Raw genomic sequence first — 21,714 nt, forward strand, 5'->3', positions numbered from 1 at the left:
TAGCCTTTGAATCACAGGATTTGTTCCACTCCCAACATTCCAGCAAAAGCCCTGTGACACAGCGGTCCCTCGGGTACTCTAGATTTACCAGCAGGTATATGCAGGAGTGGCTCCCGTCCTTCCAGGCTGTGAGATCCCAGAAGATTATACTGAGAGATTGCTCATCCGCCCCGAGAGCACTCTGATGGGGGTTACCACAGGTGCTGTCTTGTCACCCTTTTCGTTCAAGGTTTAGATGGGCTATTAGGGGAGGGGAGCAAGGAACATCAGGAGCGGGGCTTTGGTGACACCCAATTTTGTGGCTCCAATCTCAGCTGATCCAGCAGGCGTGTTATAGTCACTGACCCAATGTGTAGAGGAATATGGATGAGAATTAGCAGATGGAGGCTCAATCCAGAGAAGACTTGAGACAACACTGGCAGGTTTGGAGAATCAACCAGAAGCTATGGCAGGGATTACATCTTGGTGAAGGGGCAGGGCCTGATGCTTGTACCAGATTTCATAATTTGCAGGTCTGACTGAACTATTGACGGCATGGAGATAACCACATTACAGCCGTGGTCAGGACTGGCTGTCTCCATTTATACCTGGGCAGAAGGGTAAGGCCTTATCTTTCTGATGCAGATCTTGGTAATGTCCTACAGGCGTTTACATGGACTGATGTGCAAATCTGGAGGAGCATGAGAGAGTATCCTTCATGAAATTCCAAGATTGTCCCATGAATAAGGAATGTGCTAATGCTAGGAATGGGCGGGGGGGGGGGAGGGGGATTGTTCATGAGATTTTCCTAATTCTTTTCCTATAACTTTTCTTCCTGGTTCAAAATGTCACAATCTCCCTGTGTGCAGTTGCTACATCATTACATACCATCCTGGTGCTGAAAAACAAGTAATCTGCCAGTTAAAATATTATTTACTCAAGGACCACATTCTTTTGCTAGGAAAGCATGTTGGGATGAAAGACCTGGTTTTTATTGTTATAAGAATACGCTGGCCATAAAAACAATTGGATTCCTTCAAAATAATGTCTCCGTTTTCTCCCAAGGAGCATTAAGGTTATATGATGAGATTTTCAGAGGTGCCTAAGGGAGTTAGATGCCCAACTTTCGCTGAAAGTCAATGGAGGTTAGATTCCTAACTCCTTTAGAAGCTTTTGAAAATCCCACCTATAGATCATTCTGACTGGTGTAATGTGGAGAATACTCTTCTAGCTGTGGGCTAGTTCTGGCTAGCTTCTGTGTGCTCATGGAGAAACAGGATTTTATCCAAGACAATCAAAAAGGGAAGCATGGTGCCTGGCGGCAGGCAGATAGAGCCAGGGCTCCGTTCCCCCTACACAACAGGTGGCATAAGGGGTGGGAAATATGCAACATCTCTTAAATACACGTAGCAGCTTGTGAGTTCCCCTGCGCACTGAGCTGTGGGAGGCAGAATGCCTCCAGTGCTCTTCCTGGGGCAGTGCTGTGCCCTAAAGGTGCAATGGAGCCCGAAGGAAATAACACACCTGGGCAAGTTAGGAGACCAAGAAAACATGGAGAGGTATTTGACGGAATTTTTATAGACACTGTTTAGTGCACCAGGATTTCATACCTAATTATCTGTGTGAATTCAGTGCTCCTAACAACACGGAACATGGACGCATGGGATCAAGCCAGACAGAGGGCCTGATTCACCGTTGTGAAGCGAATCGGGCAATAGCGTCGACTCCTACACACCAGCCCTTCCCCAAGATGTGAGACTGCAGAACTACGCAGTGAGTTTAGGGTGTGTACCAAAATGTAAGGGCTAAGATGAGACCACATGCACACAGCCACTCGTGAATTAAAGAAAGCCTGAATTTCACCAGAGTCTGGTGTGGAAATCTCGCTGGGGGTGATGTGAGCAACCACATACTACAGTTGTCCCCAAAGACCAGTAATTCATTTATTCTGCCTTTTCCTCTACAATAAATATAATGGTTACAACGTAAACAAGGTGAAATGGAAATTCTAAAAATCAGGATTTAATGACTGTGATTGAATTAAACACTACCACCCCTCCTCTCCCCCCACAAAGGCTAGGATTAGTGTCACATTTCCAGGCACAAATCTCTGTTTTTACATAAGCATGAGGGTTTCCCTCCCAAACATACAGACTCACATACAGATTCCAGTTGCACCGTTTCCTTTCCCCACTCTGCCTGGATCCGTTTAATTTAAAATCTAAGTCATTTAAATGGACATCTTAAAATACTGTCTGTCTAGGGTGGGATTTCAAAAGCACTCAGTGTTGGCCTAACTCAACTTCCTCACTTCTCCCAGTGAGGAATAAATAATAAAGTTCCTGCTGACTTTAATGGGAGCAGAGCTGGGCCAATGCTGAGAACTTCTGAGAATCCCACCCTTAACAGATCTACATTTAATGGATAACAAATACATAATTTTAATGGATCCAGTTACAGTCAACCCGTGGCAGACACATGGATAGCACTGACCTGATTATTTTCCTGTCTGGCAGGTACAATGCTGTAACACTCCGTTTACTTTGTCTATATGCCAAATTTCTTACTCAGTCGTCATTGTTTAAAATGTCTCAGGAATAACTAACTCACCCATAATGAAGAAAGCTGGCACACAGCTTAAAGCATCCTGTTCGTATTTGCGGTTTTTCAGCTGGTTGCTTCCACCTGTATTTCCAAGCTTTAATCTGTGCCTATTAAAACTTCATCTGCACTACACTCATTCTACAGTAACAGGCAAAACTGTTTGGCTGGATCCCCTACAATTATTACGTAAAAATATTGTATTACACACACACCCCTCTTATTCATATACCAGCCTTGCGTAGCCAATCCCCTGCACTTTGGAAGAAAGGTGCCGTGTATACAGAGACTGTGTGTCCCCAGCCTGTTGATGTAATGATCGCTTTCTGTCCTTTCCCAGGCTTTTAGAGAAATGTCATTCAAAACTAAGGATGTGTGAAGGAATGAGAACACAGGAGACCACCTCCCCTTTTTGGTAATGATGTACATGATGGCCCTCAGATGCCAGGCCTAGAGAGAATTTTAGATCAGCACTTAGGGTGCAATTCACAAGACCTATGTGCCGCTTAAAGCCTCAATAGAGGGCTTTACTGGAACTTACATGGTGCTCAGCCCTCTGTGTTGGTTTCATCTGCATAGGGTGAATTTAACAGTTAAATTAGATGTCACAGTGATAGCGTGACAGAAAGACAGTGCACAAGTGAGAGCCTATATTTGAAAGTCAATGAGCTAATATGGTATTCTCTTACCTGGCTTTGGTGGCATGCAGACACAGGAGTAAACTGTGATATCGTCCACTTTAAAATTGGAATTGATTGGGTAATAGTCTGCTAATTTGATCATCTTCTTGAAAGCATCATAAATGAAGATGAAGCTGATCAGGGAGGAAAATCCCTCTTCTGTGAAGCGGGTGAAGTATTTGACCAGGAAACTGGCATCAGTAGCAACCAGAATGAGACACTGGAGGGCTGACCACAAGCCAATCCAGAGACGGAACTCCAAGTAATCAAACCCATGGTCTCTGCAAAACAAGTGTTTTAAAATAGGTGACAATGAGGAAAAAAATACTAGAGGCTGGATAATTCCATAAAGGGTTAGAGAACTTCCCAAAGTGAAACTGGGAAATGTATGGATTTTAAGAGCTGAGTTTATTAGGGTATATAAAAAGCAGTAATTCCTGTAACACTTAAACCAGTAGGCTCTGTATTTTTTTAGCCAGTGATAATGATGGGGTTTAGTTTAACAGCTGAGTTATCAATTGAACATCTAGGGTTGTTCAGTTTTGCTTCAACCTCCATTGCTGTATATTACAGGTGACCTTAAGTGCCTTTTAGAATAAATAACATGGTTTAGCACTGCAGAAGATCAATGAGAAAATATAAACGGAGGCGTAAAAGGTCAATCCTCCAACTAGTGAAAATCAGTGTCACTCCACTGACATCAGTTTATACCAGCTGACCATCAGGCCCAAAGTTTACAACATATCTTAGAAAACCAATTGCAAATTAACTTCCCTGATAAATATCAAGATCAGGATTCAGAGTTTCCCATGCAGCAGCGAAGGGAATGCAGGACCTGCCCTCCTTTAAAAATCAATCATATTATCGAAAGAAGAAATACACAAGTCTGAACTCAGGGCTTGCAAATTGTGGGGAACAAAGGAGTTATATATAGTATTTGTTATGACTATCATAGACACCTCAGTGTACCTGTTTAATATTATCCTGCCTAACTGCATGGAATTAATCAAAAGAGGCTATTAGGAGGAAGCAAATAGGAAACAAAAACAACAACAAAGATAAGTTCCTGCCAAAATCTTAAAGGAAACAACGGGGGAGCTATTAATTGGGAAATGTCCACCCACTGGGCTCCAGCGAGGCAGGAGGTTAATTTTTCCCAGAGCCTAGGATCAAAGAGGCCCTAAACCATTAAAAACCCTAGCTGAGAAAGGGAGGAGGTGAGCACGCAGCAGCTAGAGATGAGTCTCTGACAAAGAGAGAGAGAGACTGCTACAGAGGCTGTCTGATTCTCCCAGGCCAGGAGCACAGGGGTCTGGACTGAGTGAAACTTATGCAAAACTTGCAAGAAAAGAATAAAGTTTAGGTAAGATCCAGGCAAAGGCCTTCTGTTGTTTTATCCCTCTCCTTGCTACGTGCCTTTGGGTGAATAAAATAACACTTTGTTTTGAAGAAGCTGTTTCCGAGTCACTTGGAACAGCTGCTGGACTTACAGGTACCAAACACACCGACCCAGTCTAAGGGGTGACGGTAGTGGAACTTGCACCAGAGAAGTGCAACTGAGAGGATCTCAAAAAGGGGATTTAAAAACTCAGCTTGCCTCTAACACAGGTAAAAATCTTTTCGTGTCGTTTGAAGAAAGGAGCTCTACTCAGGGACTCCTTAGGAATGCAGGACTCACTTCACATATAGCCCAGAACCCTAAAAGAACAGTCTAGGGCAGCATTACGAGAAGATACTTTCAAAGTGAAGGGAATGGGGAAATTACTAGATCACTGTCAAGCTAATCTCTAGGACCTGTGTAGGCTAAGAAAATGACCGATTGCTGACACCGACTGTCAGCAACAGGGCCCCCCTGGACTCTGCAATACTCATGGTGAAAACAGGTTAGCTGCTAATGTTAAACAGTTTTGTCTCCTCTACTCCATTATTGTAAGACTGCAAGAGTCCTGGAAGAACGGGGTCTCTATGGACCTAGCTGCATTGGGTTCTACCCTTTAGAAGGTTTCCCCTATGTGGATAGACCATCATTATACTTTGTGTAACCGTGTTGAAAATGCCTTCTCCTCATATCTACACTAGTAGCTGAATGGTTTTCAACACCAGATGACGGACACAAGGGAATAGTTATAGGGTAGGCCTGACTGGCATGTCCCCTTGCAGCAGGCCATAGCATGACAGGCAGTTTCCCTGCCTTGGTTTCCCTGCTTCAGAGTCCCCAGAAATAGTCCCCAGAGCCTTTCTAAGGGCAAATAGCCCTTGTGGGGTGAATGCACGTAAATCGTAACCAAAGTCCCACAATCATAGCACAGAATTCCCCAGCATAGTCTGAACAGAACATGGCATATACAGCCCCAGCCCTCCTCATCACACGCCAGCCCTCCAGCACCGCTTGGGCATCACACACCAGCTTCTGCAGCCAAGCTCACTGCATACACTGGGGCTCCTTGTGTCCCTCCAATGTCCACCCCCACAAGCTCCCTGTGTGCCAGTCCCCCACCCCTCTCTATTTCAGGGACTCCCTGTACCCACACCCCTATACCATAAACCTGGGCTCAGTGTCCCCTGCAAATTCCCCTCCCTGCATACCATTCTCCCACTCCATGCCTGGGGCTCACAGCCAGAGAAGTACCAACAAGTTAAACACAGGGCCTCATAAACTCCGCCAACAATAAGCATAGTGCACTTTACCATGATTAATTAATTGTCCCTCACAGCACCCCTGTGAGGTAAACTTTACCCTCATCACCATTTTATAGATGGGGGGGACCAAGACAGAGAGAGGTTAGGAGCCAGATATTCAGAGCCGCCTGCAGCCTCTCACTGACTTCAGCTTGAGCTACTGGTGCTCAGCAATCCTGAAAATTAGCACAGATAAGAACCCAGGATTTCCTGGCTCCTGGTCCTCTGCTCAGAGCACGAGTCCATGTCTCTCTCTACAGGCAAAAAGGGGCAACTGAAGGGCTAGCAAAGAGCAGCCAACTACAGAGAATGTGCTATAGTGGTGTCTTTGGAGACTACGTATAGAGAAGGCGAATGGCCCAGTGGTCAGAGCACTAGGCTGGGACTCAGGAGACCTGGGTTCAATTCGCTGCTCTGCCACAGACTTCCTGTGGGACCTTGGGCAAGTCACTAAGGGTATGTCTGCACAGCAGCTGGGAGATATAATTCCCAGCTAGCACCTAAAAAATAACAGCGTGGCCACCGCAGTTATGGCTAGCTTCCCAAGTGCAATTCTGCTCAATCCTCTGGGTCCATTACTCCAGCAAGCTGCTGCAGCCACACAGCTATTCTTAGGCGCTAGCATATGTACTTCTACCGGAGCTGGGAATTACACCTCCGTGCTGCTGTACCCTTAGGGACAGATAATACATTAAAGATTATGAGGGGCTCAGATACTGAGGTACTTATCTGGCCCCATTACTGAAAAGGGACACATTTCTGATGTTTTTCCTCCTTTAAATCTGTTTTACTTCATGCCACCAATTGACTTATTCACACCAGTTTTCTAATGTTTACTTGATTAATCACAGTGGGTTTTGGGGGAGAAGAGAGAAACTTATTTCATAAAATGAAATATCATCTAATTCAGATATCTCCATAGAAAGCAACCATGCAGACATTTTCTGTAGATTAAGACCTTGATCACACTGCCTTCTATAAATCTTTTGGGAAGGCCTGCTGATATTTATGCCTGTTTGGAGTAGATCCGTGGTTTCCACAAAGGACTTTTGAACTTTCTGTGCATCGGTCCATGGAATTCTTTCTAATTTTGTTGCCACTATACAGGATGTTCTTGTGAGCAGGAAGAACTGAAATGAAGTACTGAAAAGTCAGCGTATGACTGCAATTGTCACGTGGCAGTGGCTCTCCATAAATCCCACTACTACACACCAAAAGATTTTAGTCACAGTAAGTTTGAAAACCACCTCCTCTTTAAGGGAAAAAGAGCAATATTTTGTACCTCCTATTTATTCCTGCTGCTCACAGTACCTGGATTTGGATCAGATCATCTAGGCTAGAGGCATGTTGTGACACCAAAAAGTGTTGTCCTAATTTACACCAGTGAAAGAGAAAGGAGAGGATGCCCTTCTCCTCCTCCTACAGGGGTCCAAAGGAGTTGCTTTTGCCCATCTAATCTATTTCTCGACACACACACCAGTCTCTCCTGCATCTTGCTGCCTATGCTCCAGGAAGATAAAGAGATGGGCCGCAGGATTAATCTCCTCTCTCCTCTTGGCAGGGCTGGGCTGTATGAGGGAGAGAGGCAGGAGACCCACAGTGGATAGAGGGAATCCGGGGTGGAGGTGGGGGGGAGAGGGGAGTTTCCCCCTGTAGAAAAGGATGTGCAGGGAGCACTCCGCTTATGTTTGGCGCCCAGCTCCCAGGCAGAGCATCCACTGGTTTTCCTGCTGACCTGGCTCTGTCACCTGAGCTCCTCTCACACTGCCAGGCAGGGAAGAAACTGGCAGCTTCAGAAATAGCTGTGGATTTTATCTATGACCCTTTTTCAAAGGAACGTGGATTTTCTCCTCCTCCCCCTACAAAATAAACTTGGTGTTTCAGTGCCTCAGCAGGAAGCACCACAACTAAGGGCCTGTCTACACTACAGGTTGTGTTAGTATAACCTCCGTTGCGCAGGGATGCGAATAAGCCACCCCCCGAGCAATGTAAGTTATGCCACCCTAAGCACCGGTGTGCACAGCGCCAGGTCGGCTGGAAAGCTTCTCCTACTGACATAGCCACCACCTCTCATGGAGGTGGTTTTCGTATGCTGACGGGAGCGCTCTCCCATCGGCAGGGAGCGTCTCCACCAGACACGCTACAGCAGCACAGCTGCACTGGTGCATCAGCTTCTAGCGTAGACCAGCCCTAAATCTGTGGTGTGTAAGAACCAAGGACTTAGGAGAACAAGCTTTCGATAACAAAAAGAGTTTGGGGAGGTAATTTAACGGATTATGAATTTTAACACATACAATAGTGCTTGTATTATAGAAACACATGGGATCCCTGCACTAATGATTTCTGTATGACTGCACAGTTGTATACTACTAAGCTTTGGGGAAAGTTACTGCAGGAAAGAACAAAAGTTGATGGCTGAACTCACAAAAGGGTGAATGGACACTATGTTTTACTAAACTTCTCACTGTGCTGAAATATATCTGGCTCTCTGTCTCACAGAGGCTGAAAACAGTGGGTGATCATACATGCTTCAAACACTAATGATTCTGAAATACTGCTAAATGTGATGAGACAGACTCTGAGATCATGCCGTGCTTTGAGGCCCTCATTTAAATTGTATCATATTATTTTCAGACACAGTCACAACACCACAAATGTGGTAAGGTTAATGATGAAATCAAGTGGATTCATCCCACTTCTAAATGAACATCATACAGAACTCCGTAGATAGATCACAAATATATTTTTGCATGGCAGCATTACTATATCTCAAAAGCATATACAAACATGTTTAATATTTTCTAGGTTGTGTAGAAGAGAGACATATTAGATCATCTTAATTAAAATAGCCTCCAGAAAATAGCTAGAATTATCAAGCGAGATTACTCAAAATCCACAAAGGTTAATTTCCCTAGAAACCTCGATATAATGAAGGAAGTAATGAAATTACGCTTTAGCTACCTAGACACCTCACTTTATGCCTCCTTTCTTATTGCAATCTACAGCCATGTTCAGTTTAAAAATCTATTAGGCCTTTTCCATGTATAACTACAATCAGTTAAACAGCTGTCCCACATTACAAATGGCTTTGGGAGGGAACCCACTATTTTCTTAACACTGAATGTCTTTGTACTTTGAAATTCAGATCTTTAACAATACATAATATTGTGGGTTCTTTCTTTATGGGGAGATGAAACAGATGTGGTTTGGTTGGTTCTGTTTAACTTAACACACTCCCATTTTGTATGGCATCAAAAATGTCAACAGTGCAGCAGGTAATATTAACAGTAAGGAAGTGTACTCCTGATTACTTTAGAACAGCAATCTCCCAATATGTCATGCTACTGGTATTATTTATTGGAATAGCAAATGAAAATTCTGTGTTGGTCCAGTACCTAACACAAAGGGGTGTAAATCTGGTTGTGGACTTTATTATTTATATTAGGGTAGCACCTAAACATTTCACAGAAAAAGCCCTATTTGAATTCAGAGTAGATAAAACAAAGCTATTTAATGCAACAAAATCCCATCCAGGGGATTTGGTGACAATATCTGTGCATGCCAGGGATACTTTTATTTTTATATATAAATAGCCACTTTCAATGGACCACCAGTTTAATGGCAAATTCTGCTGCCAGTGAAGTCAATGAGACTTTTGCCACCAAATTCATGGAATGGGATTCTGCCTTTATCGTATGGAGAAATCTGCTCATCTTTCTGAGCAACAGAGCGATTAAGGAAGCCCACTGTACCAACCACTCTAGTTCCACTATAGTCAATAATACCATGCACTGCCATCTTGTCCAGTTCATTATAGCTCGGCAAAATGTCTCTTGTAATCGGACGCTGGCTGAGATTAACAAAGGAACAAAAGGGAGTTAGGCACCCAAATCTCAGTGGAACTCTATGGGCACTTTGGAAAATTCTAGCCCCCATTTTACAGCTCTCTCACCCTCACACAAGTAAATGTTCAATTTCAATGCACTTAATTCCCCCCTTTAAAAATCTCATTCCCAGCTAACATTGTATTAGCACTGGCAACACTCCTCTCCCCCTTTACTTACTTGCTGAAATTAAACAGGAGTCTTTCAAAGACAAGGACAGGTCCTGTGCTGCTCAGAATTGTGAGTGGCTGACCAGCAAAAAGGCAAAAGACCGCTCCAGTGACTGCTGTGCCCAGAAAGCTCTCCAGCACGCCCTAGGGCAAACATACAGTACAGATGTTAATTTCAACGGACACGTCACTTCATTCTCCCTTCTGTAAGCATGAATGCAAGCAGGTGTGGGGTTATATCAGATACCTACAGACTGTATGTAGGTGGGCATGAGATTAAGGTCTCATCTGAGGGCTGGTATCTAGCATAAATTCATGCCTTCGGTTACGGATTTCATAAAATCTTTAGTTATTTGTGACAATCAACAACCCAACACACCCCACTGTGGTTACTGCAGATACCCAGGGTTTTAGCATTTTTTTTTTGCTATCCGCAGAGACGTTCGAAAAGGGCATGAAGGATGTAGGAGCACAAATCCCATTGGCAATCTCCCACATCATGATGACAGAGCCCAAATGCATTATTTTGCAAGGTGCTTCACAATACACATAATTCTAAACATGGTACAACAGGGCTGGGGAACAACAAAACTGTGTCAGGGTTACAGCAATGAGGTTACTCTACAAAGCTTAGCCCATACTGTGGTGGAGCAGAATATTTTACAAATAAAGAAATGGGTTTAAGAAAAGCAGATTCCTCTTTTCATAACAACAGGTTTTAACGAGTGAGACTCAAACCAAACAAGATTAACTCATACAGCATTGAAGTGTTAAGACCTAAGTTCATCAGATGTCATCAGAAAGTAATACATGCCACATTTTATGGTCTCCATCATTTCCTTTGGTACATGTCATGAAACAGCCTAACTGAGGAGTGATAAATGCCATAGAAATTTCCTTGGATTTTCATGTAAGTTACTACTAAACAATATCTATTTTTCATAATGCAAAGCACAAGTACAACTTTAGTGACAGGTTTTGTTTACAAATAAAATGTAAACAGTATTATTGACAATACAACCTACTGTTTGTATGGAATTTGGAAAAAGCACTCAGCCACCACCGGGAGCAGAGTTAGGTCAACCCCACCCATATATACACTTGCACGTATGAGCTTTTAAAAAACAACTATAGGGAAAAAAGTTGTCTTTAATTGAAAGTACATTTTCTTTCCACTGTCCCAAGGACTAAAAACATGGTATTTAAGTCTACTTTTAAAAAATATTAATATTCCTTTCAGAAACAAAGCAGGAGTATTCATAATTTTTTTCCCAGACAAAAATATTTGTATGTCACATGAAAATTGCTACTTAAGTACCATGCTGAACTATGCAAGAAGAGAGAGATTTTCTTAAATAGAAGGATATTGTTTATGCCATTATGTGACTACAACTAATTTTAAAAAGTCAATGTATTTTGTCACATCCGTGATCAAAGATTGTTCATCTGCAACATGTATGGACATTACTTAAAAATGTCACACTCCCTACAGGTGTGGAGTTGGCTTAGTGTAACTGGTGATTTCCCAAACTGTATTTCAATGGAGTAATTTATTGCTATCAAGGCTTTTAAATGTTTTGCCAAGTTTTATCCATGACATTTTACACCCAATAGTAATGGTGTGTCTGGAAGGGGTTTTACACACGACCATTTGATCTGGGGTAGAAGTTTATAATGGTGGCCCTGAGTACACTGAAAATATCCCACTCTTCAATGGTGGGAACTTTAATGTAGTCCAGCTAGAAGCTTTCTTTAGCCACTCTGTTGTTTCACCCCACTCTGAGAAGGCCAAGGTGACACAGCAGCAAGAGCATCAGCAGCCAGTTCTTGCTCCCACCGCCGCGAGCACTAGTGGAGCTGCTCATACCACAGCCACTTTGGGAAGGTTTTCAGAAAAAGCTCAGTTTAGGCCCCTGCCTGCTGTAGTCCTCATCAATGGCTCTTTTCATTTATTCTTAAAAAACGTGTCCACACTGGAAGCATGGAAGCAGAGCCACGTTAGCCAGGACTGAACTGAAGCTTAGACAGGTTGCTAGAAGGTTCTAGCAAGGTTTCTCTTCAGTAAGAGACAGTCCCCGCCCTGAAGAGCGTACTGTCTAAACAGACAAGGCAGATAAAGGGTAGAGGAAAGGAAGTATTACTATCTGCATTTCATAGCTGGAGAACTGAGACACGAAATGATTAAGGAACTTGCCCAAGGTCAGGCAGGATGTCTGTGGCATAACCAGGACTTGAATCCAGATCTTCTGCGTCCCAGTTTAGTGCCTTAAACACAAGACCATCACTCCTCTCCTCTCTACGTCACAGAGCATGGTTCTATACTCACTGGAGAAGGCCTTGATTTACTTCCTACTTTCCCTTTCCATCCTCCTCAACACCTCCTTTTCATAGTTTAGAGGGTAGTTAGTGCACACGTCCAAGGCTATCGCTTGTGCCATATGCTACCTAATTCATATCCTCACTACCACGGAGAGGGACTCAATGACAGGAGGAACCACAGTTCACTGATGAAACAGCACTAACACAGCTGAACAAAAACTTCCCACCACCACCGAGTTACAGACAAGATCTTCCATTTGGAATCAGCTCACTCTGACATAGGTTTTTTCCTTCTTGGATGAACACAGAAACCTTTGACTTATTCTAGAGATCAAACTGCAGCTTTTACAGACCAGTTTTTATTTTATTTCTGCACTCTGTTAAAAGGAGCTACAGTTTCCAGTTTTGTGGATTACAGTTTTAAAATGGAGCTGTTTGATTTATTACAAATACTGCACTGGAAATTTTAAAACAAAAAAAAAAACACCCCAAAAACAAAACAGAACAAAAAAAAACAACCCCAAACTTAGAAACACTTTCAGGGCCTCTCATAAAAGAGCTATTTTAATATATTGCTCTTTAAACTGGAAAATAGAAATTCTGAAATATTCTTATGCCTGGAAGATTCTTATTAAAATAATGTCTACTTGAGTTATAAAGCAATTCTGTTCTTTAGCTTTTATATTCAACTCTGTAGCAAGCATCATGACATCTCTGCCCCTGCCCACATAAATAGCAGTCATGGTCTAGCTCCTGCAATTGGACTGTTCACCTTAGTGGATCCTATTGCAGGATTAGGACCTCGCTTGTATGTCTCATTCATAGTTCCACTTTACAGTGTGGTTATACTCTGAGCACTAATTGTAACCATTGCAACATGGGACTCCACTGTTATTCCCTCAGAATGACTCCACAGATAAAACGTGTCCAGCCTCTAGAATGATGCTAATAGCAGGCATTATTGGCTGCACTCTCTGACTTCATTATTGCCCAGTCCTGCAAGTTATTGCAAGACTCCTTGAAAAGCAGACGGCCATTACAAGGGGTCCCGGGAATTTATGAGTCTTTGTCCATTTCCTTTGAGCAGCTCGTGAGAATGATACAATTCCTCTCAACAGAAGGAATGGCATTTGTACAACTAACTCCTCTTCTCTCCTTCAGCACTAATTACAACAAGAGCATCACAGCCCACGGCATGGATTCCAACACATCTGGAATTTCTTTTCCTCAACATTCCTTAACATGGCTGTAGTTAAGAATAGTGTGTTTTCTTAGAAACAAAAACCTTGATGCAAGGTTCCAAAGAAAGATTGCATATCTGCTATTCTTTTCTGGGTCAAAGAATACAAACTGTGATGATAAACATTGATTCGGAGTATCAGGCCCTGTGATATTATTTAACTATCCACAAGAAATAAAAGCCATAAATTGTAACAATATACATGAATCTCACTTCCTGAAACATAGTTTGTATTGGTGACAAACTACTGGAAAACTCTCAGGGCAGATCCTCAGCTGGTGTACAACAGCATAGCTCCACTGGAGTCAACCAAGTTGATGCCCCAGCTGAAGGTCTGACCAAATCTCCTCTTTTCAGGTAACCCAGACAGATGGAACCTCTCTCTTCTGAAGAATCAATTCCCACAGCAGTCTCTGACCCATAACACTTCTGGTTTTGATAATAAAAGGTATTGCTCATACTTAAAGGTTTCTTCCTGAAAATAAAGCTTCCAAATATTTACTCAAAGTGGCCCAGGGCCTTGCTGACATCTGCTCAATTAGATCTGCACTTTCTGAGAAGTAAATGAACCTGTAGCCACTTCAGAAACTTTAGAAGTTTTAGGTGGGGTATTCAAAAGCACTCATTCAAAAGGACTCTTCACCCACAGACATCAATTACCATCAACTTCAGGAGGAACAACGTTGGGCCAGGGCTCCTTGCTTTTGAAAAAATCACCTCCTTGGTAACAGAAGAAACTTTGAGCACAGAGAATGCTCCACTATGCCTCTGCATTACAAAGCAGCCAAGGGAACTGGAAGGTGGCATTTTGCTTCATGTGGAATCCTACTATTTGACCAGTGGATGCACCACTCTTTTCAAATAACGACAGCCTGCAGGTTATCTGAAGTGTGAGGAGGTGGTGACAGACTGCTTTGGGATGTCTGCTGAGACTCTCTAGTCTCTTGATCCACCAATATATGATGCCCAGGCAGATTTGGGCAGCTTCGGTCTATTAGAGTGGTGTTTTTTTGTGGCACAATCTCAGTAATGATTTTCCTGTGCTTTGTGCCAAATTTGTGAAATAAAATTAAAAGTCTAAATCTACTAAAGGCATTACCAACCCAGGCTGGTGTGCATAGTACATGCAACATCCCTTGCAGTGTCAGTGCTCCGTTTCTGCAGTACAAAAGGCATTTGTCTGGGAAAGCCCCGAGTGCATTGAAATGTGTGCATAGAGAGTGGCTGAAAGTCTGACTGGAGAATGATCAAATCAGATGTTGAACAGCTCAGAGGGTCAGAGTACTGTGAAAGAGGGTTACTCACTGAGCAGTAAAAGAGATTTGGAAAAAGCAATCTCAGGCCATTTCCCCATACTTTACACTTCTATAACTCAGGAAGATTGTGGTCAGGGTGAGGCTGCTTTAATTCAAAGCAGAAACCATCAGCTCCCTTCTTGCTTCCCAGAGCCAAAACCAGCTGTGGCTTCTGTTGTCCTTTTCTGTTTTGGTGAGCTTCCCAGCCGCTCATTTAGACAGAAGCAATCTCCAAGTATAAAAAGAGACAGGCAAGCATGGATCTCAGACAACTCCTTGGCCTGTGTGGTGCTGCTCAAGGGAATCTGCAAAGCAGGAGCAGCCCAGAGAATGAACCTAGTTTTTGAAAAGATAAGAGGCTGCATTGTGGGGTAATGTCTATGTTGACTTTGCCCCACGCAGGTGTTGGTGTCAATCTGCTTTGCCAGGCACTAGCAGAGTCCTCGCTGGATGGAGAAGGAAGACGGAAGTTTTTTTTTTTTTTAGAAGAGGGAGAAAGTGAACTATCAGACTTTGGGGACATACTCTCCAACAGAATGACCCAAAGGAACTTATGAGAACAAGTGTTCAGATTGCTTCTATTTCTCTTCTCCAACTCCAGGCAGACAGCAAGACAGAATTCTGGTGGAATTAAGTAGGATTGCAGACTTTTTCCCATTCAGTTTGCATGCTGGAAATCAAGCCAGTGATGACACCGTCTAGAGATGTTAAACTTAGCATTGTGTGTAGTAGCTAAGAATTTCATACAAATCCCTGGAAGGGATCCTGGTCTTCTGAGTTTTGCCAGTACTCACTCATGATAACTTGGGAAATCTATTAAAGGCAGAGAACACTTGGAGAAGTGATTTACACTTCGGATATCGGAGGTTGTGTCCACACTAGCAATTTTCTAAAAATACTCCAACAGTATATGAACCCTGGTGTGATTTCATTGGTGGCAGCATTAGTGTAGAGAGGTAGCTGGTGTTAATACCACCGTGTTGTCCACTCCTGTTCCAATCAAATCTAATGATGGCTAACCACACTACTCTCCCACCATTGCTACCACGTGTAGAAGTGCAGTGGTGAGAGAGGTTTTTAAAAAGTGCCAGTGTAAACAAGGCCACTCCACACATTGAGGGCGCTCTCCCAGCTCTGGAAGATGCAAAGGGTGAAAGAGGTATTTGAAAGACAAGCAAACAAGCAAGAGAAAGCATTCACAGGACTCAGTCATGGGTTCTCTCTGCTTCTCCTGGAGTTTTGTCCTAAGACGTTCCATTTCATTTATGTTTGCCACAGAACTGCTGTGTGACTAAACCAGTCTTTTTAAATGCAGGATACTAGCATGTTCCTTTTTCAAAAATAGAGGTAAATTATTTTGCACTGAAAAGTGCAATCTGGTAGCTGTTGCCTTTCTATGGGCATCTTCTTTGTCACAGCTGAATTAGGTATAACACAGAGCAAGCAATAAACCAGAGCACCGAAGTCTCTTTTCTTCCCTCTATGTCCTCCTTCACCCCGCCCCTCGTGCCCAATCATGGCTTCAGATTCTCAGAGACAAAAGACTGTCACGTTCATCAAACAAATTCCAGATTAAATCAGAGGAAGGCAACATGCTCAGATATAAAGAAGGTTCACAAGGTTCCTGAAAGAATACCTTTAGCCCAGCCCGCAAGGTGTTAAACAAAATGTGTTTATTTATCACTCTCTGCACCTGGCAGTCTCAATATGATGAAAGATAACAGAGGGCCCCTACTGGAGAATAAAGATGATCAACTTTTCTCTTGGAAACTTCCCACATTCTATCATTGCTTTGTTTCAATGTCTCACAGCCTGGGCCCCAGGCAGCAGAAAGTCTCCCAGGGAAAAGGCAGAGGCAACAAAAAATGGCGACACACGCTGCCTGGGGACAGAGTAGGCCCAAAGGTGGACAGCAAAGTGTGGGATGGGAGTATGACCGGGGTAGCCAATGCAATGCATCTCCTCAGCAGCTCCCACATATGGGTCTTCTGTGGAGGCTCTGGAGATGCCCTTCTGTTGATGGAAACCTCAGAGCAGAGTGGCAATGGACATACCTCTCTGCCCCAGACCCAACCAGACCCAACACTGAGAAGTTATTGCCCAGTTATCAAAATTCATTGTGAAAGCACAATAAACTTACCCAAAGTATCACAATCTTACATCAGTAGCAGTCCTCAAAGGATGGATAGCACACAGTTATTGCTGCTGTTGTTTTGCTTACCCAAAATGTTACTTTTTTATTTGCTAAAGGAATGGTAAATCTATGAGTTCTCCAGAAATCTATCTGTAATGAACATGTGACACGGTTTAATAGGTAAGAGGGGCTTTTTATATGTAATGGTCATTAGCATTTTCCATCAAGAACCTTCATGTGGATTTCTGAATTTTGTAGCATTTAAGTTGCTAATGCAGTTTTTGTTCCCTAGGTAAAAAGTTAAGCATTAACCTCAAAGGTTTTTCGCCTGAGTTAAATAAATGGCTGTGCTGATATTCTTCTCCAGTGCATTAAACTCTCTGGGATATCAGCATCCCTTTTTTCAGGAAATTTCACCTTCTTCTGGAGCAGAGCAGGGCTATTTGTTCTGATCCAGTGGGCATATGCCACAGAAAGATTATCATTGGTGGTTGTGGGTCCTTCTCTTCTATATCTATTTTCTCTTATCAATTTACCCTATGGGCCTGCTGTGGAGATGGGCTTTGGAGGTTAGTCAGATTTGTATGAAGAAAGGAAGTTTGATGTTCTACAGGCTGCTGTATTTTATTTGGTTCTGTAATTTATGGCAGGGGAGTCTGGAACCTTGGCTAGGCACCCCTTGGTATTTGTTTGTTTTTAAATCAATAAATTCATTACTGTTATTGTAAATTTAATTATTGTTAGGGCACTCAGAGCTGCTCGATGGGAATTATTTAATTGCAATTGAATCTAAATAAATAAAATAAATATTTGTGGGTTTTCAATTTGAAAAAGGCCAAAGGAGAATTCAAGCGCAGTTGAAATGTAAGCACAGTTAGGTCTCAGATAAGCAATAGACAGTAAAGTTAACATACAATTATTTTTGTTTGGACTTCTTATATTATCGAGCCACATCCTAACACTCTCACTTTAATCCTTGCTCATGCAAAACTCCCACTGACTTCAATGGAGAACTGCCTGAGTATCCAGTAAAAGCGTCATATTTGACCCTTTTTTATTAATCATTCTAAACGGCTTACATTTTGTCTGTAGTGTCTGTCTCAAAACACATTCTAAACAATTCCTCAGTCTACTTCCTTATCCCTTCTGTTTCCAGTGGACAACCGCACAGAAGTATTTTTTTGAGACAGGCAGAAAACCCAACAAAGTTAAGCGTCAGGCAGAACATGCCCTGTTAAGCTCTGAGGACATGGAAAATGTGAATCAGAATTAATACACCTAGTTCAAATTAAATAACACACAAAACCAGTTAGCACACTTGAAGAGCACCAGTAATTTTGATACAGAAATGCCCCCCCCCTTTCTCTTACCTATTGCTCGAACACAATTTAATATAACTGCATCTGCAATTGCTAAAAGAACCAAAGTACAACAACAGGCACAGAAGTGAGGTCAGTTTTAGTTAGAGCAGCAGGATAAATCTTGTGCTAAGTAACCAATCTTTATACATGGCCCATCTGCTTCCCTGTTACTCTCGAAATGAGGAAATTTGGGCCTGCATTGTTTGTATGAGTTTGAAATTATTTCTAACCTGCATGTTGTCTGTAGCATCACCAAGCAGACCTCCAAAAGTGATAGCATTGGTCACTGTGGCCAAGTAGATGAAGAGAATGGCTGAAAGAGCTTGGATATTTAAAGCATCATAGAAGTCACTGGCGAAGAAAGGTATTTTCCTCTTTATGTCTTTGACTAAACCACCACAAAATCTGAGGATTAGGCAAGAGAAGAAGAAAGTGAAAAAAAAGTCTTACAATAACATTTATCATGATGAGCAACTAATCAGAGACATTATCAGAAACAAGGGGCTATGCAATCCAAAAAGATATGGGTCATTGCAGTTATTTCTACATAAGGCATAAATCAATGGGTGTTTGAGCCACATAACCGCTAAATGGAAGATGCTTCAAAACATTCACCAGAAGTAGAATTGGGAGTAAAACAGTACAGACAAATGAAAGAGGGGGTCATAAGTCCAGTGGCTCCTCCTTGATTTGGAGGGCAAGGAACACTCAAGCAATAGGAAGTACATTCTTCTTAAATAATCAGGAACTGAATAGAATTTGGTTTGTATAAGTTTCCGGTGAGCATTCTACAGAGGATAGGGTAAGTAACGTCACACTACAAGAGTGACTTTGGTACCGAAGCCCATTGGCTTCAATCACCCACAGTCAGCATGAGAAGCACAAATCTCACTTCTTATCCTCTCACATATAGTCCACCACCAAGACAACCTCATCGGTATAATTGCATTTGACCCATCTACCTTTCAAACTATTTACTGATTGGAAGATAACAAATCTGTAATGTTCTCAGGCGATTCAGACATGGCACATTAAAGAGATGTGATGGAAGACAAGCACACAGGACTACTGTTATGGTTCTTTGTGACAACATGGATTTCTTGCCTTTCTAAGAAGGAACATTAACTCTAACTTGTAATGGCAGGCTTTCAGCTTTTTATTATTATTACTACTTTTAATACCTACAAACATTCTAATAATGTTTTAACTGATATCTAACTTATAACCTTAACTTTATCTCAGCAAAGTTTTATATTTGGGAATAGTCTTGGGACCTCAAAGCACTTTATAAAGCACCATGTTGCTAAGAAATAGTAATAGCCTGGAACCATCATCTCAAAAACTGAGGAATGTTACTTCGGCTTCCCATCCAGTCTGGCAGTCTACTGAGTGGGAAAAGAGAACAGTTTGAGATATCTCCCTGAGCTACACCTCTCAATTACAGTAAAACACTACACTGACACTGAGTTGCCGAACTGAACCAGGCCTAATTCTATGTTCTGTTACATTAGATTGAAACCAATGGAGTTCACTGGCACAAAACTGAAGTAACAGAACAGGGAATCAGGCCTCATGCAACATTACCTTCTCTGTTTCTATTAAATCTCTCTTTTGAGCTCTTCTACATTGTAATGGGAATGTCAGGAAACAGGATCTCTCTTTTATTGACAATTGATGGCTTTGAACATTTATTGTATAAACTTGTGATAGCCTGCAAACAGCTAAAACATTTCCACAAATATGAATGGAAAAGAATTGGTATTTAGGATGAACGTACTTCATAACAATCAGCGTAATTTCACACATCCATAGGCCAAGCATTTTACAAGTGACTAGCAATTTGGGAGTTCTCATTGTTTGTCCCAATCTAAGACACCTTGAAGGGGTCTGCTGGTCCTCGGGATCCTTTAAAACGTCTCAAGCTGGGCACCCAAAAATCACAGGTCACTTCTGAAAGTGGTGGCCATGTGTATAGCAGGTGAGAGCAATATTATAAGATGCAAAGTTAAAGGGGATAAAAGGGCAAAGCATCATGCTGAACAGGTCAGAGAATTCATCACTGACCTGCCAGTTCGTTGTAGTTCTTCAGTGTCGCCGTGGCCCCCACCTCCATGGCCCCCATCATGAGGCGTGTCTCCATTCATCTGTACATTCTCCCCACCCGAATACATGTTTTTCCTATGCAGAAAGACAAGTCACACTGAGGATTCACTGTGTTACACACTATAGGACGCAAATCTATACCCAGCTCCATCACACAAGCCTTATGAACACAGAATGCTCCTGCTATACAAGCAGCCAGACTGGCATGCTGCAAATAAGGGATTAACTCATTGCATACTGGAAGTTGTAAAATAAAATTCAATATTGAGCTTAACTACAGTTACAAATGGCTTGCTGTATTAGGACACCCCATTCTCCCTCTGAACTGCTGGTACAAGCACAGTGCTGCAGGGACATTCCCCACAGGACTATTAGCAAAGACCTGAAATTACAGCATAACTCAACATTCTCAGACACTGCTTTCAGGCACATTCTCTTCTATCGTCTCATGTGGAAAATTCAATGCTAAGGGGAAAAAATGACAACTCCTCTGCTCCCTCCCCACCCCCCTACTGCCCTCCCCTCCCACTGCAATGTTTACTTACTGCACTTGCAACCCTCATTTACCTGCTTTCGTTCCTCAAGCTCGGAGAGTAAATGCTGTGGACCCAACCCACGTGGCCTGGCCTGTCTTCCTCAAGATACTCAACCCCAGTTGCCCTGCACACTCTCATAACTGAGAATGGGAGTCAGCCCTGCTTACATAAACATCGCTTGCTTTAACGTAACACATGTTCTTGGGTTCCACCTATCGCACTCCTTTCATCTTCTCTAGTTAACATGCTGGCCCAGAATATCCTACTCTCTTGTCACTGACATCAGCCCTGCTACTCCCTGCTGTTACCTTTTATCAGAAGATGGGAGAGATTTGGGGGGCTCTATCCTGATGGCTGGGTCCCACTCCCCAGGTGGAAGCACAATGACTTCATCCAGGAACTCATCGATTCCAGCGATCAGGTCCTGCCTGTCTTTGGCTTTATAGGCAATGTCATGGAACACCTGCAGGAGAAGCAAAAGTCTCAATGCAGCAAGAAGAAAAGGAGTACTTCTGGCACCTTAGAGACTAACCAATTTGAGTTTTGCAATTTTCTACAGCCAAGACTTACAACAGATCTTTCAGAAAAGCTTTAATCAACTCCCACTCAACACACTACAAAAAGATAATATCAGTGGTGCTTGGGCCAGTCAGATACGAACCGCCGAGCAAAGCTGGCCAAAAAGTTTTTTGAACGAAAAGATTTTAAAACAAAAATGGCCTTTTTTTAAAAA

General features: G+C 42.5%; 1 protein-coding gene across 7 annotated transcripts in view; it reads right to left on the reverse strand.

The window, feature by feature from the left end:
* SLC4A4 (solute carrier family 4 member 4) overlaps window positions 1-21,714 on the reverse strand; it is a 260,588-nt gene that overhangs the window by 61,527 nt on the left and 177,347 nt on the right. For all 7 annotated transcript variants that reach the window (XM_084625777.1, XM_084625779.1, XM_084625778.1 and 4 more), the window contains 5 exons: window positions 21,290-21,444; window positions 20,407-20,520; window positions 18,573-18,747; window positions 10,004-10,137; window positions 3,270-3,541 (listed from right to left, as the gene is read on the reverse strand). In XM_084625777.1, the coding sequence (XP_084481903.1) occupies window positions 3,270-3,541; window positions 10,004-10,137; window positions 18,573-18,747; window positions 20,407-20,520; window positions 21,290-21,444 (850 nt within the window). The remainder of the gene's footprint in view (window positions 1-3,269; window positions 3,542-10,003; window positions 10,138-18,572; window positions 18,748-20,406; window positions 20,521-21,289; window positions 21,445-21,714) is intronic.

This window comes from Lepidochelys olivacea (assembly GCF_965140295.1).
Source record: "Lepidochelys olivacea isolate rLepOli2 genome assembly, chromosome: 4".
NCBI lineage: Eukaryota > Metazoa > Chordata > Testudines > Cheloniidae > Lepidochelys > Lepidochelys olivacea.